Source organism: Haliotis rubra, unplaced genomic scaffold (assembly GCF_003918875.1).
Source record: "Haliotis rubra isolate DU_JTF1 unplaced genomic scaffold, ASM391887v1 Scf207, whole genome shotgun sequence".
NCBI lineage: Eukaryota > Metazoa > Mollusca > Gastropoda > Lepetellida > Haliotidae > Haliotis > Haliotis rubra.
Genome location: NW_025766081.1, coordinates 932,878 through 945,849, shown reverse-complemented (window position 1 = coordinate 945,849; position 12,972 = coordinate 932,878). Strand labels below are relative to the sequence as shown.

The 12,972-nt window shown below is 42.0% G+C and overlaps 1 protein-coding gene across 3 annotated transcripts; it reads right to left on the bottom strand.

Moving 5' to 3' along the window:
- Window positions 1-997: 997 nt before the first annotated feature.
- On the bottom strand, window positions 998-7,340 carry LOC124276189 (contactin-5-like). 3 transcript variants are annotated; one of them, XR_006898443.1, is made up of 8 exons: window positions 7,263-7,340; window positions 6,046-6,225; window positions 5,387-5,506; window positions 5,073-5,172; window positions 3,536-3,729; window positions 2,808-2,898; window positions 2,259-2,321; window positions 1,326-1,367 (listed from the first exon to the last, which is right to left on the bottom strand). XR_006898443.1 is itself a non-coding variant. In XM_046711845.1 (7 exons), the coding sequence occupies exons 1-7, from the start codon at window positions 7,318-7,320 to the stop codon at window positions 1,250-1,252; spliced, it is 861 nt and encodes a 286-aa protein (XP_046567801.1). In that variant the 5' UTR covers window positions 7,321-7,340; the 3' UTR covers window positions 998-1,249. The 3 variants fall into 3 exon arrangements, 2 of the variants coding, with proteins under 2 accessions (XP_046567801.1, XP_046567802.1); XM_046711845.1 differs by lacking the exon at window positions 2,259-2,321 and having other exon boundaries at window positions 998-1,367; XM_046711846.1 differs by lacking the exons at window positions 2,259-2,321; window positions 2,808-2,898 and having other exon boundaries at window positions 1,255-1,367.
- Window positions 7,341-12,972: the final 5,632 nt, after the last annotated feature.

The window sequence follows — 12,972 nt, the reverse complement described above, 5'->3', positions numbered from 1 at the left end:
ACACGTTTCATGAACTTTGACGTGTGCGGGCTACCTGATCACAGATGAATAATATTATGTTTTACCCCGTGAAACAGGCTACATGAACTTTGACAGGTGTTAGTTACCTGATCACCGTTGAAAGTCACATGTCCGTGAATGATTACAGGTGTGATTTGGTTTGCAAGTTGTCCGAATTAAAACGCTTTAGTCAGTTCTGATTAGTAATAATTAACAACGTCACATGTTTCCTTATCTGGTTTTTCCCGCCGTGATACTGGTGAAATATTGCTAAAACGGCTTAAATAAACTCACTCACTTATTATCTTGAATATATGTAATTGTTTGATGTTTGTCTCTCGTAATCAGCTGTAATTTCCAGTTTCATGGAATGACAGCCAAATATTAAACACGATATGGCGTATATGTCCAAATACATTCAATATGAAATATTTCACGTAAGAAGGCGATTTCACAATTCCTCTTCATATTTAGTAAAAATGTATGATAAATAACTGTACAATGAACATTCCCTTGCGCAATATTGTAGACAAATACAAGAATAAACAATACACTGGACACCTAGAATGACACATTCTATGAACTTGTTGAATTAATATACAAAGGTTTGTTTGAGAGTGTATCAGGACAAACATATGTAACACGTCACAATTTAATTCTGAACATGTTTGATCTAAATTTATAAATTATTTCCCGTCAAATGATCATAACTAAAACTTTTATGTGATGAAAGTGAAAGTATTGCATATCTTTTTGACGTGACTGTAAGGGAAGTACATTAAAATGTAACGATTATATTTGAACATTCACAATGTCTTCCGATCCGGGGTAGAATAGGTCTTCAGCAACCCATGCTTGCCATAAAAGGCGACTATGCTTGTCGTAGGAGGCGACTAACGGGATCGGGTGGTCAGGCTCGCTGACTTGGTTGACACATGACATTGGTTCCCAATTGCGCAGATCGATGCTCATGCTGTTGATCACTGGATTGTCTGGTCCAGACTCGATTATTTACAGACCGCCGCCATATAGCTGGAACATTGCTGAGTGCGGCGTAAAACTAAACTCACTCACTCACTTAAAACACATAATGTGAAATGGCGGACTAAAATGTACAGGACATAATGGAATATTGCTAAAAGCGATAAAACCTTACTAACTCGAAGCCTCCTAAGATATACATATGATTTAGGATATGTTTACAACACATATTCCGTTTGTCTTATCTTTAACAATATTGTCTGATTGTTTAAATTTTAAGGATATTCTGATCTACTAGGTCATTTTTAACAACAAAATCTTCAATTTCCTGTTGTTCAGCTGATGAAAGTCGATTTTTTTGTTTCCTTTCAGTTTTCATCTTGCGCCTGAAAGGAAAGAAACCAAGTGAAAAAAACAGTGTAATTTCGCTCTTCTCCTCTTCTCCTGAATGTCAGGATGGTTACAAATGAGTCGCGAAAAACACTCCAATAATGAGTGTCATGGCTGAAGATCATTACCAGTTCACCCCATGTCACCTACAAATATTGTTTAAAGCGGCAAAATGTCTGCTCACAGATAGGGTTGTCATGAGTGAGCGAGTGAGTGCGTTTAGTTTTAAGCCGAACTCGAAAATAATCCAGCTATGTGGCGGCGGTCTGTAAATGATCCAGTGATCGACATCATGAGCCCCGAACTATGCAGTTGGGATACGGTGACATGTGTCAACCAACATAGCGAACATGACCACCCGATCCCGTTAGTCGCCTCTTTACGACAAGCATGGGTTACAATTCTAAACCCGATCTTCTAGGGTACAAAATATAAGAATAAACAATACACTGTATACCTAGAATGTAGATATGAACTTGTTGAATCAATATACAAGCATGCGTTACTGAAGATCAATTCTAACCCTGATCTTCACGGGTAGAGACTGCCTCCGTGGTGTAGAGGTTAGAGCGTCCGCCCGGAGAGCGGAAGGTCGCGGGTTCGATCCCCGGTCGCGTCATACCAAAAGACGTTAAAATATGGTACTTCTTGGTCGCTGCCTGGCGCTCGGCATTAATGGGTACAACAAGGACTGGTCGGCTCGGAGTCAGTATAATGTGTCTGAGTGGGGTATTCATGCTTCACTGCGGCATGGTATGTCAGTGGGCTAGCACTATAAAACCAGCTTCAGTCTGGGCTAGTACAAGCAGCCGCACATACACACGCATGCACGTCGTCATATGAGCGAAATATTCTCAAGCACGACGTTAAACCCAATTTCACCTCACCTCTTCACGGGTAGGTTTGTCATGAAGCAAGCACAATTCCCGTTTATACACATCACTCATCATCTAAACCAAAAAAGCATAGGGAGACAAAATAGATGTCAAAATATGTCTCAAAATATACAGTGTCAACCCCTGAAACATAACAAATCTCGATTATTCTTCGAAACAAGTTCCATTGGTCGTAATAGGAACAAATAGGGTGACTGCGTGAAAGGGCCCCTGATAACACCGGGTGTTTGCAGAAGGAGTAAGCAAGCCTTAGCCAACAGGTGGTTTGTTGCCTAACATAACTAAACCCATTGAATGTTTGGTAATCTATTACAAAGTTGGATTTTGAATTCACATTGAACATGATGTAAGTTGGCAATAAAGAAGAGTGGCATTTTAGTGCCATTTATACAGAATTATTGTATAAAATTAGCCACGAGTGAGTGAGTTTAGTTTTACGCCGCACTATACGACATGGGCTACTGAAGATCAATCCTAACCCGGATCTTCACGGGTCAGTTTGCCACGACCCAGGATTTATAATAACAAAGATATACACACCAAAGCAAAATACCCAGGAGAAAAGCACCAAGTCCCAAGACGATGGCCCCCACGGCTATCGCGACGGCACCGCCCGTGTTGGAGACATCGGCTGAGAAATATAGACCAATGTGAGAGTTCGTTGGTTGCTTGCTTGTCTTTGGCACAACGCCCTACTCATTAAAATCTCATGTTAAGTCTTTAAATAATCAAGTCTGGACCAGACAACCAAGTGACTGAGATCATGAGCATCGACCTACGCAGTTGGGATACGATGACATGTGTGAAACAGGTATACATATAATAGAACGATTTCAGTATCGCCATAGCATTGTACAACGCAGTTTACATAAACACTATTGTTGACAACAAACAACATTGTAAACACAACACTAAATGTGTAATAACGCCTAAAAAAGCAGCATGTTTCGCAATGTGTCTTAACTAATTACTTAGTGTTTTGTTTAATATTTAATTGAAGAGTTGTTGACAAAAACGGGTGTAGTCTGCAATAAAATTGTAACTCGTTTAGCAACACCAGTACGTATATTAAACATCCGTAGACTGCATCAACCAGACAAACCGGTGATTCATATTGTCTTCAACGATCTACGCCATCGGAATTCGATCGCAAAGAAGCAATGGAACAACGGGATTCCCCGATCAGTTGAGTTTCATCTTGCTGGGAATCAATTCTAACCCGGAACTTTCCCGGGAAGGTTTAAATGACAACACGAAAATAGACTTACTTCTGTCCGTCTGTGGTACGTCTACAGTAACAGTTGCAGCCGCAGTCCCTGAAGCATTCTCCCCGGTGCATGTATATATTCCGCGGTCAGCCTCGGTCACGTTGGTGATGACCACAGAGCTGTGAGAGACCAGAACCCGGCCAGCTGACTCGAGGACGACGTTAGAATGTCTCCAGGAAATATTTGGTAGAGGCCTGCAAAAAAAATGTGGATAAAGTGACGCAAGCATCCATGCCAAGGCTTCATCCAGTACGTATACACAAAGAACATGGTTAAGCACTCCCCGACATATCTCACGATTGAATCAGCCCCGATCTTAACTCATTGGAGCATATCTGGGACGTGGTTGGTCGTCGTGTGCAGCAAAGGGTGCTCCTACAGAACCTGGCCCAATTGGAAGCTGCTTTACACGAGGAATGGCGTAGACTGCCCCTTCAGAGGATCAGGAGGCTGACAGGGGGTATGAGGAGGAGAGTGCTGACTGTGATACAGTCACATGGAGGTTACACTCGGTATTGACCTTGAATCGTGTAAAATACGCAAAATGACATTTTGAATGTTCACATTTACCAATAAATTCAGCATTAACATCCCAGGGTCATACTTGTACAGACATGGTTTTATATGAAAATCTATGGGTTTTGTTTTTAAAATGAGCAATTATCATCATAAAATCAACATGGACTCCAATCATTTCATCGTTTTTTATGAGTTCAACTATTATACGGGTCAGAAAAACTCATGTTTTTGTTCATCGTGGTCACCACGAGACGCTTTCTGTACGTGTTCAAAACCCACCATTGCAAAAATACAGGGGGTGAGAAATTAAGTTCTTTGTCTATACAATAGTAACCAGTGATCATGGCCGTGTTTGTTGGACTATGGGAATAAACTGAAAGCAGCCCTAAAATCAGTTCAGGTAGACTGCATTAAAATTTGTTGAGTTGAGTTCTAGCAATATTCCATCAATATCACGTTCGGGGACACCAGAAATGGACTTCACACATTGTACCCATGTAGGGAATCGAATCCGGGCCTTCGGCGTGACGAGCGAACGTTTTGACCACTAGGCTGTCCCACCGCCCCTCACAATTAGCGAAGGTTTGGTTCATACAAAGTGACCATTCGCTTTACACCATGACCTTGACCAATAATTTAGTTTTAGTTCACAAATGATATTATCTCCAACCAGTTTCTGTCGAACCATATCAGATTTGATAAAACTTAGTAACTTGTTTCCAAATGGAGTGAGTGAGTGAGTGCGTTTATTTTACGTCACACTCAGCAATATTCCAGCTATATGGCGGCGGTTTGTAAATAATCGAGTCTGGACCAGACAATCCATTGATCAACAGCATGAGCATCGATCTGCGTAATTGGGAACCGATGACATGTGTCAACCAAGTCAGCCAGCCTGACCAAATGGAAGAAATAGTAAGCAGTGATCGGTTTTACAACCAACACCAGAAAAAAAACATGTAGGCACATGTGACAAAATGGACATAGAATAGTTGTGTGACAAAATATGACAACGGACCTGCCGCTGAAGATACATTCCAGTTTTATGTCCTCTCCGAGTTCACCCTTGATGGCGCCACTGTGAAACATCACCTTTGGCTTCGCGTCCATCGATTTATCTGAAACATCAGGACATGTCTTGAAACGTCGGCTGGTATGTGGACTTTTTGACCAACTTAAAATGGCTAAATATTGAAAAATTGGTTTGATATTGATGAGACATATCTAAAGCTCTTTTTTGCTCTTTTGCTTCAATTTTGATGATTCAGTCTGGATTTCTACTGATTACTGATTTCTACTGACAAAAGGCTTTATCGCCTTTTCAATATTTACCTGTTGATGTAAGGACGGTCATATTGACTTTACTTCCAAATGTCACCAATGACACTTCGCTGACACCACACTTGAATCCCCCCGTGTCGTTTCTCTGTACATAGGAGAAGTGAAGTGTACCTGCAAACAAAGTAGCGCTGTATGAAAGTTATTCAAAATGACAATGCAAACAGAACAATTCATGTGAGAGGGGGGTGGGGTGGGGGGAGAGAAAGGCTCAGGTTGTGCTTCCTAGGTGAGACCCGGATGGCGGTGCCATTGTCTGCAGGACGGGATGTTGACTTTTCTTAGAACTTAAAATGGCTCCACGCATTAATTAATTCTGTCTTAGACGCAATTGCCGCGTCTCTGCTACTCTTGTAAAAAGGAAGAAATCATAAAACATCATTGACCGACATCTCCAAATTCTTCAGCAACCCATGCTTGTCGTGAGAGGCGACTAACGGGATCGGTTTGGTCAGGCTTGCTGGCTTGGTTGACACATGTCGTTGATCACGGGATTTTCTGGCCCAGACTCGATTATTTACAGACTGCCACAGTACAGCTTGAATATTGTTGAGTGCGGCATTAAAAAACAAAATCAAAAAACAACAATGCATCTGTTCACGTTACACAAATTAAACCAATTACCAAATTAGGTTCAGTTAGACTGTGTGTACCTTTTGAGTCTGTCGTTGTTCGCTTGGTGTTCTTAATCTCAGTAGGGAACGAGTTAGCATACTCTCTGAACCAGCTGATATTTCCCGGGGGTGGACTGCGGCAGATAAGTGAGGCTGATTCCCCCGCAGCTACAGACAGCCGTAGTAAGGGCGCTCGAACATCCCACGACGTGTCCATATCTACGTAAAGAACACGAATGGAAATGTCTGCCGGAGATTGGACGGTATGTGGACGGTATCTTCAAAGAACAGAATGACAGAGGATTGTGTATGTTAGTGTCTTTATGAGTACCGCCACTAATGTATTTAGGTACTCTGCATGGGACTTGAGGTGTGGGGTGAGTCTGAAGTGAAAATTAGATTTCACTCTGACTTAAACTCGTCACACACACCATAGCAACACGATGTCAGCGCTGTAAAGTTCACACGCACTTAAAGCTGCGTTTACACGATTATGCCGATCCGACACGAACCAATTATCGTAATGGATCAATTTACTTCAAAGAAGGGGAAGTTTTATTGTCTTAGCCAAAACATGTCTTTAGTTTTTGGCTTGTTGTTTAACGCTGCACTCAGCAATATTCCAGCTATATGGCGGCGGTCTGTAAATAATCGAGTCTGGACCAGACAATCCACTGATCAACAGCATAAACATCAAGTCTGAAGTGAAATTTAGATTTCACACTAACTTAAACTCGTCACACATACCATAGCAGCACGATGTCAGCGCTGTAAAGTTCACACGCACGAACCAATTATCATAATAGATCTTCATGATCGTGGAACATTTTTCTTATTTCCCCCTTTCTTGACGCTCTTTTACGGTTTCATTCGATCTTATAGTATAACCGATGGATTTGGAAACGTGCGAGTGTGGTTACTTAATTATCGTCGAATAGTGTTTCCGAAAAACAACATCCACGAAATACGTGCCCCCTTAACTATATAAAGCCTCAGGTTATGAAAATAGCTTGTATATAGTTTTGTCCGGTACATGTACGTGCTCGCAATGTCAATATCTCAAGGGGGCAGTGGGGTAGCCAAGTGGTTAAGGCGTTCGCTCGTCACGCCGAAGACCCGGGTTCGAGTCCCCACAATGTGTGGATCCCATTTCTCGGGTCCCCCGCTGTGATATTGCTGGAATAGTGCTAAAGGCGGCGTAAAACTAAAGTCATTCGCTCAATATCTCAAGCTACATTTGAAACAAATTCACATACCTGCATGTTCAAATAACAAAGCAATGGACGCGAGAACGACAGCAACCTGTTTTGCCATACGTGGTGAAAATGAGTGACTGGTTGGACTAGAAACACACTAGAAACAGCTAGGCGGAAATATATCACTACACACGTCTGCGTCATTTAAAATCGAAATCTTCATACTTCCTGCACATTATAATGATTTATTTGCGGAACTACAAATCGCATGTTATATCTCTGTCAGTATTGTTTATTTTTATCGTATGAAACAATCATCGTGTGAAATGAGACAACAATTTTCAAGGAAGAATTAAAAAAAGACTCGTTTTAAATGAGCCCGTTATACCCTCTCACCGATTATGGACAATAGACCACCAGCGTGGTGAGTGAGTAAGTGAGTGAGTTTAATTGTACGCCACTCCTAGCATTATTCCAGCAATATCACGGCCGGAGACACCAGAGGTGGGCTTCACACATTGCATCCATGTGGGGAATCGAACCCGGGCCTTCGGCGTGACGAGCCACCCCACAGACCACACGAGCGTGGTGAGAGATTTAACGGACTTGTGCGACATTTAATCAAGGTTGTTTCGTATACCAAGCGTGATCGTGAACAATAGCTTCACAAACTAGCATATAATCGGTTAAAAATATTACCACAATTATTAGTAGCAATTAGCCCAAAGTTTGCTTTGCCAACGTTCAGTGGTAAATTCATGTTTCCCAAATTATTTCTAAATTATTTAAAACTGTAAATTTTGTAAACGAGTTTGCCCCCTCTTTGCAATCACTTAGCTCCACTCAGTTTCAAGGATCATGGACAGCTACTCTAAAACATCATATATTATACTAACAATGAACACAGCATTTTATTTGGGAGAAATTTCGGGTTTAATCCACGGGTGGGATATGAGGAGAAACACATCTCTAACAAAGGTAATTTAAAGGAAAACATAATATTATGATTTTTCCTTGAATGTGCACATTTATATTTTACATCAGAACTGATCATGAGCGATTAAAAACATATTACCTAAAACTTGATTTTAGACAGTTGCCTGACTACCACAGAGTCAAGTCAATGACTACAGATGGGAGATTTGCCGATTATCAAAGGGAAGCTACTCTTGTGTGTCCAGCACAACGCACGACTGAATGAAACAATGTTCCGGATTTATCTCAGCTAAACCCATCTATTTTAGAGAAAACGACACCAGCACACAGAGGTCGACACAAAAAGGCATTAAAATTACATAAGGTATATTACTTATATAATAAGTCATCTTCTATAGCGCACAGTCTCCAAACACCAAGTCCCCCGCCGTGATATTGCTGGAATATTACTAAAAGCGGCGTAAAACCATATTCAGTCAGTCAGTCCAAACACCAAGTGATTGCCCGTGGCGCTTAATCAGAATCTGATCAATACCCCGGGTAACCCAAGCTGCCTGTTAGGCGCTAGAAAGTTATAGTCACAACCGGGTACCCATTTTCTGCTGGGTGAAGAGAGGCAATTTTGAACAAACTGACTTGCCTAAGGTGAGACCACATTATCACATGTGCTTCGTTGTGGGACAGGACTGACGTCCTGGAAACTCTCAGGAGTCAAGCTGCCAAACACGGTCACCCATCCAAGGACTGACCGAACTGGAGGTTGCTTAGTTTCAACTGAATCGTGACCTGAGCTCATATCGATTGTCCTCTGAAACGACACCAGTGACCTTATGCCTCCGTGGTGTAGTGGTTAGAGCGTCCGCCCGGAGAGCGGAAGGTCGCGGGTTCGATCCCCGGTCGCGTCATACCAAAAGACGTTAAAATATGGTACTTTTTGGTCCCTGCCTGGCGCTCGGCATTAATGGTTACAACAAGGACTGGTTGGCTCGAAGTCAGTATAATGTGTCTGAGTGGGGTATTCATGCTTCACTGCGGCATGGTATGTCAGTGGGCTAGCACTATAAAACCAGCTTCAGTCTGGGCTAGTACAAGCAGCCACACATACACATACAGACGCATGCACGTCGTCATATATGCGAAATATTCTCAAGCACGACGTTAAACCCAAATTCACCTCACCTCCCCTCACCTCACCCATGTCGGGCGTAGTTAACGTCAGGCGTAACAGACTACGTCGCGCTTAGCAGCGCCCTGCTCTTACACGTCATGCACAACGTCGTCTAAGCCTGGGGGAGTTACTACGCCCGACTTAACGGATTGAAGTCGAGGCGCAGTGTGCTATTTTAAAATTTTCAAACGTATTAAACCTCCGGGAAAAGGTGCGAAGCAACTTCGCCGCACATCCATTTCAGCCGTAATCATGGAAAGCCAAAGAAAGCCGAGAAAACCCAACTTTACCGATGGAGAAATAATGTGTCTTTTAGAGATGTACGGAGATAATAAGGATCTTCTCAGCCCCAAATTGATGAGCATTGACAGTATCCCCAGCTACATTTTGAAATGATCCCGTAGCACACCACCGTAAGGCTACAAGTACCTGCGTTTCCGGGGTAAGGGTGGAATTACGGTAGGAGCCAGAATCGATATCACCTCTGATTGTATCCACTATCTTGAAAAAGTCAATTCTCCTGAATCTAAATCTTCCGTTCAAATCCAAATCGTTGTATATTTCTGAAGGGCCTGACCTTTCTCTGAATATACGGTTTCTGTAGAACTGTCGTCTGCGATGTCGGTATACGACTGCCGCCATTACAGGGCTTCGTCTGGCTTACGCCTGCTGGGTAGCTGGCGTAAATATAGAGCGCTACGCCTGGCGTAACTTTAGCTACGTCTCAGATACGCATACCGGCTTAACGTTACGCCCTGGCGCACATTTTACTTACCCCCGGACTAGAATTTACGCCCGACATATGCATACGGCCACTGGGGTTCGCGAGAAGTAGTAAGTATGTCCTGACTTACCGGAAGAGTGAGTGACGCCGGTTTGAACAATATTCCAGCAACATCACGGCGGGGGACATTCTTTTTAGAAATGGACTTCACACATTGTACGCATGTGAGTATTCGATCCCGGGAACTCGGCATGAGGAACGAATGCTTTCACCACTAGGCTACCCCTACCGCCCACTCACTCAACTTGCAGAATGATGTCTGTAAACACAACAGAGCGTCCAGTGACACGATTACACATTCTCTGATTTTAGGGAAAGTAAAAATGATACATTTAATTTTGAATATCGTCTGTTGTGTTTAAAGATTCATCTGTTCTTAATGTGAGTAATATGCTGAAGAAATGTTATTAATTAGCTTCAAAGAAGGGGAGGTTTTATTGTCTTGGTCCAAACATGTCTTTAGTTTTTGGCTTGTTGTTTAACGCTGCACTCAGCAATATTCCAGCTATATGGCGGCGGTCTGTAAGTGATCGAGTCTGGACCAGACAATCCAGTAATCAAAAGCATAAGCATCGATCTGCGTATGTGTCAACCAAGTCAGCGAACCCGACGACACGATCCCGTTAGTCGCCTCTTACGACAAGCATGGGTTACTGAAGACCAAATCTAACCCTGATCTGCACGGGTTCTAGTTCATTGGGCGAGGTAATGTACACTTGTTGAATGGATTCCGATGTTCAATACAATGACGTAAAATAATATAATATTCTGGCTAAACTGACAGACTAGGATTGAATCAACATCTTGAAACAGAGACGGTTGACGTTTGTTATAGCGTCCGACGTCAGTGACACACCCTATTCCGAGGTAGTTTTCTTTCTCAGAAGTGATGGACTGACACTTGGATCCTAAGGGCGTCTAGGTATGACATTTTATTCAAGTTCGTCAAACGTGTCTTGCAGTTGTCAGAGTCTGTCGCTGGAGTAATGGGGTGAGCGGTTTTCTGACAACAACCAACTGAAAGTGACCAGGCTCACATTTCAAACTGACTTGAGAATGACACAGACGTGTTTCTAACTAATCTTCTATCCCCAATTTGTTTACTAAGTTTGCTTCACACATTGTACCCATGTGGGGAATCGAACCCGGGTCTTCGGCGTTACGTGCGAACGCACTAACCACTAGTTTACCCAACCCCAATCCCCAATTTGTTTACTACGTTTGAGTTTGTTATCGATTTCAGTTTTTTCGGGAAATGTATTTTGTTCTTGTCCAGTTTGCAATTTATTTGCGGAACTACAAACCTCTTGTTATATCTCTGTCATCATTGTTAAGTCGGCTTATCATTGGATATATGTGAGTAATTGAGTTTGCTTATACATTTAGCAATATTGCAGCAACATCGCGGTTCGGGACACCAGAAATGGGCTTCACACATTGTACCCATGTGGGGAATCGAACACGGGTCTTCGGCGTGACGTGCGAACGCTTTAACAACTAGGCTACCCAACCCCAATCCCCAACTTGTTTACTAAGTTTCAGTTTAATATCGATTATGATTTATTTCGAGAAATTTATTTTGTTGTTGTTCAGTTTGAATCAAAGCTCAGACTTAAGTTGTTTCAAGAAATCGCCACCCGGGGCACCGTTGTAACATGCGTCAACAAAGCCAGTGACACGTGGCCACACTTGACCACCAGATCCTGTTGGTCGCCACTTGCAACGTCCATGCTAAAGACCAATTCTATCCCGGATCTTCCTGGAATGTTAAATGATGTAAACGATGTACTGTTGAATCTAGCCATTAATGTTTCCCTGATGCTTGATACCACACCTGCCCGGCATTCTATCGTTTTCATCTTGGATATATATTAACTACTGTTACACTTAAGTCAATCCACTCAATTAATGGTATGTGGAATCACATTGCCCACAACAATATCAAATTATACAATACATTAGACTGCAGCAAAAACAACCTAAGAATGTTTTGAACATGGGAATGATATTAAACACTTCATCGTAACATCAAAAACACAATAATGCAGATCCCTTCAGTAATTTAATCCAAAGCTTCCTCATCAATAGATAGTGATATACATGCGATACATTTCAATGCTAATACTAAAGACATCTTTATTAATAACACGCTTATATATAACAAACATCACCACAATGTTTAACATTGTTTTCACAAGAGCGTTCAGGAATTAAGAAATACAGTTCGCTCTACCCCAATGTATAGTGTAATAAAGTACACTTTTGACCTGAACTATTACAGTTAAAGTACGAGGAAAAATCATGAAGAGTTTCGAAGTATTTTGTACATTTCCTTGCTCGTATATAAAAATATATTTGATGCATTATTCCAGAGACTGGCGTTAAAGCAAATTTATAACAGCCTGATGTCAAGCGTAAGATATAACTATTTACAAAGGCTTACATTTTAGCTGATAGGATATTTTTCGAAGGCATACAAACATATATTTTGCAAAACACATTACTTTGAAACAAGATCTGTAGCTTTCATGCCATGCGTTTGTCACTTGTTTTGTATACTGCCAGTCAAAACTGGTTATATAATGGCATTCTATTCATCGTCCTGAAGGAGAACTTCACCGACCTACAAAACGGGGTGACTGGAAGTCAGATGTTGCCCGAAGAGTTTGTCGATACTGGTTACGGAGAAAGGACCGATAAAACCCCTTTTCCTTGTTCCGCGATAATTGTTGTTGAATCAGTTGATGAATCATCTGTAGTAGATGCCCAGTTGTTCCCTGTTTATCAGGCGTGTTGGGGTCTTCAGGGAAGGAGTCACTACCAAACAGTCGCCTAAGTCCCTGGTCAACTGACGTCATGTCATCATCAAAGCCTTGATGTGG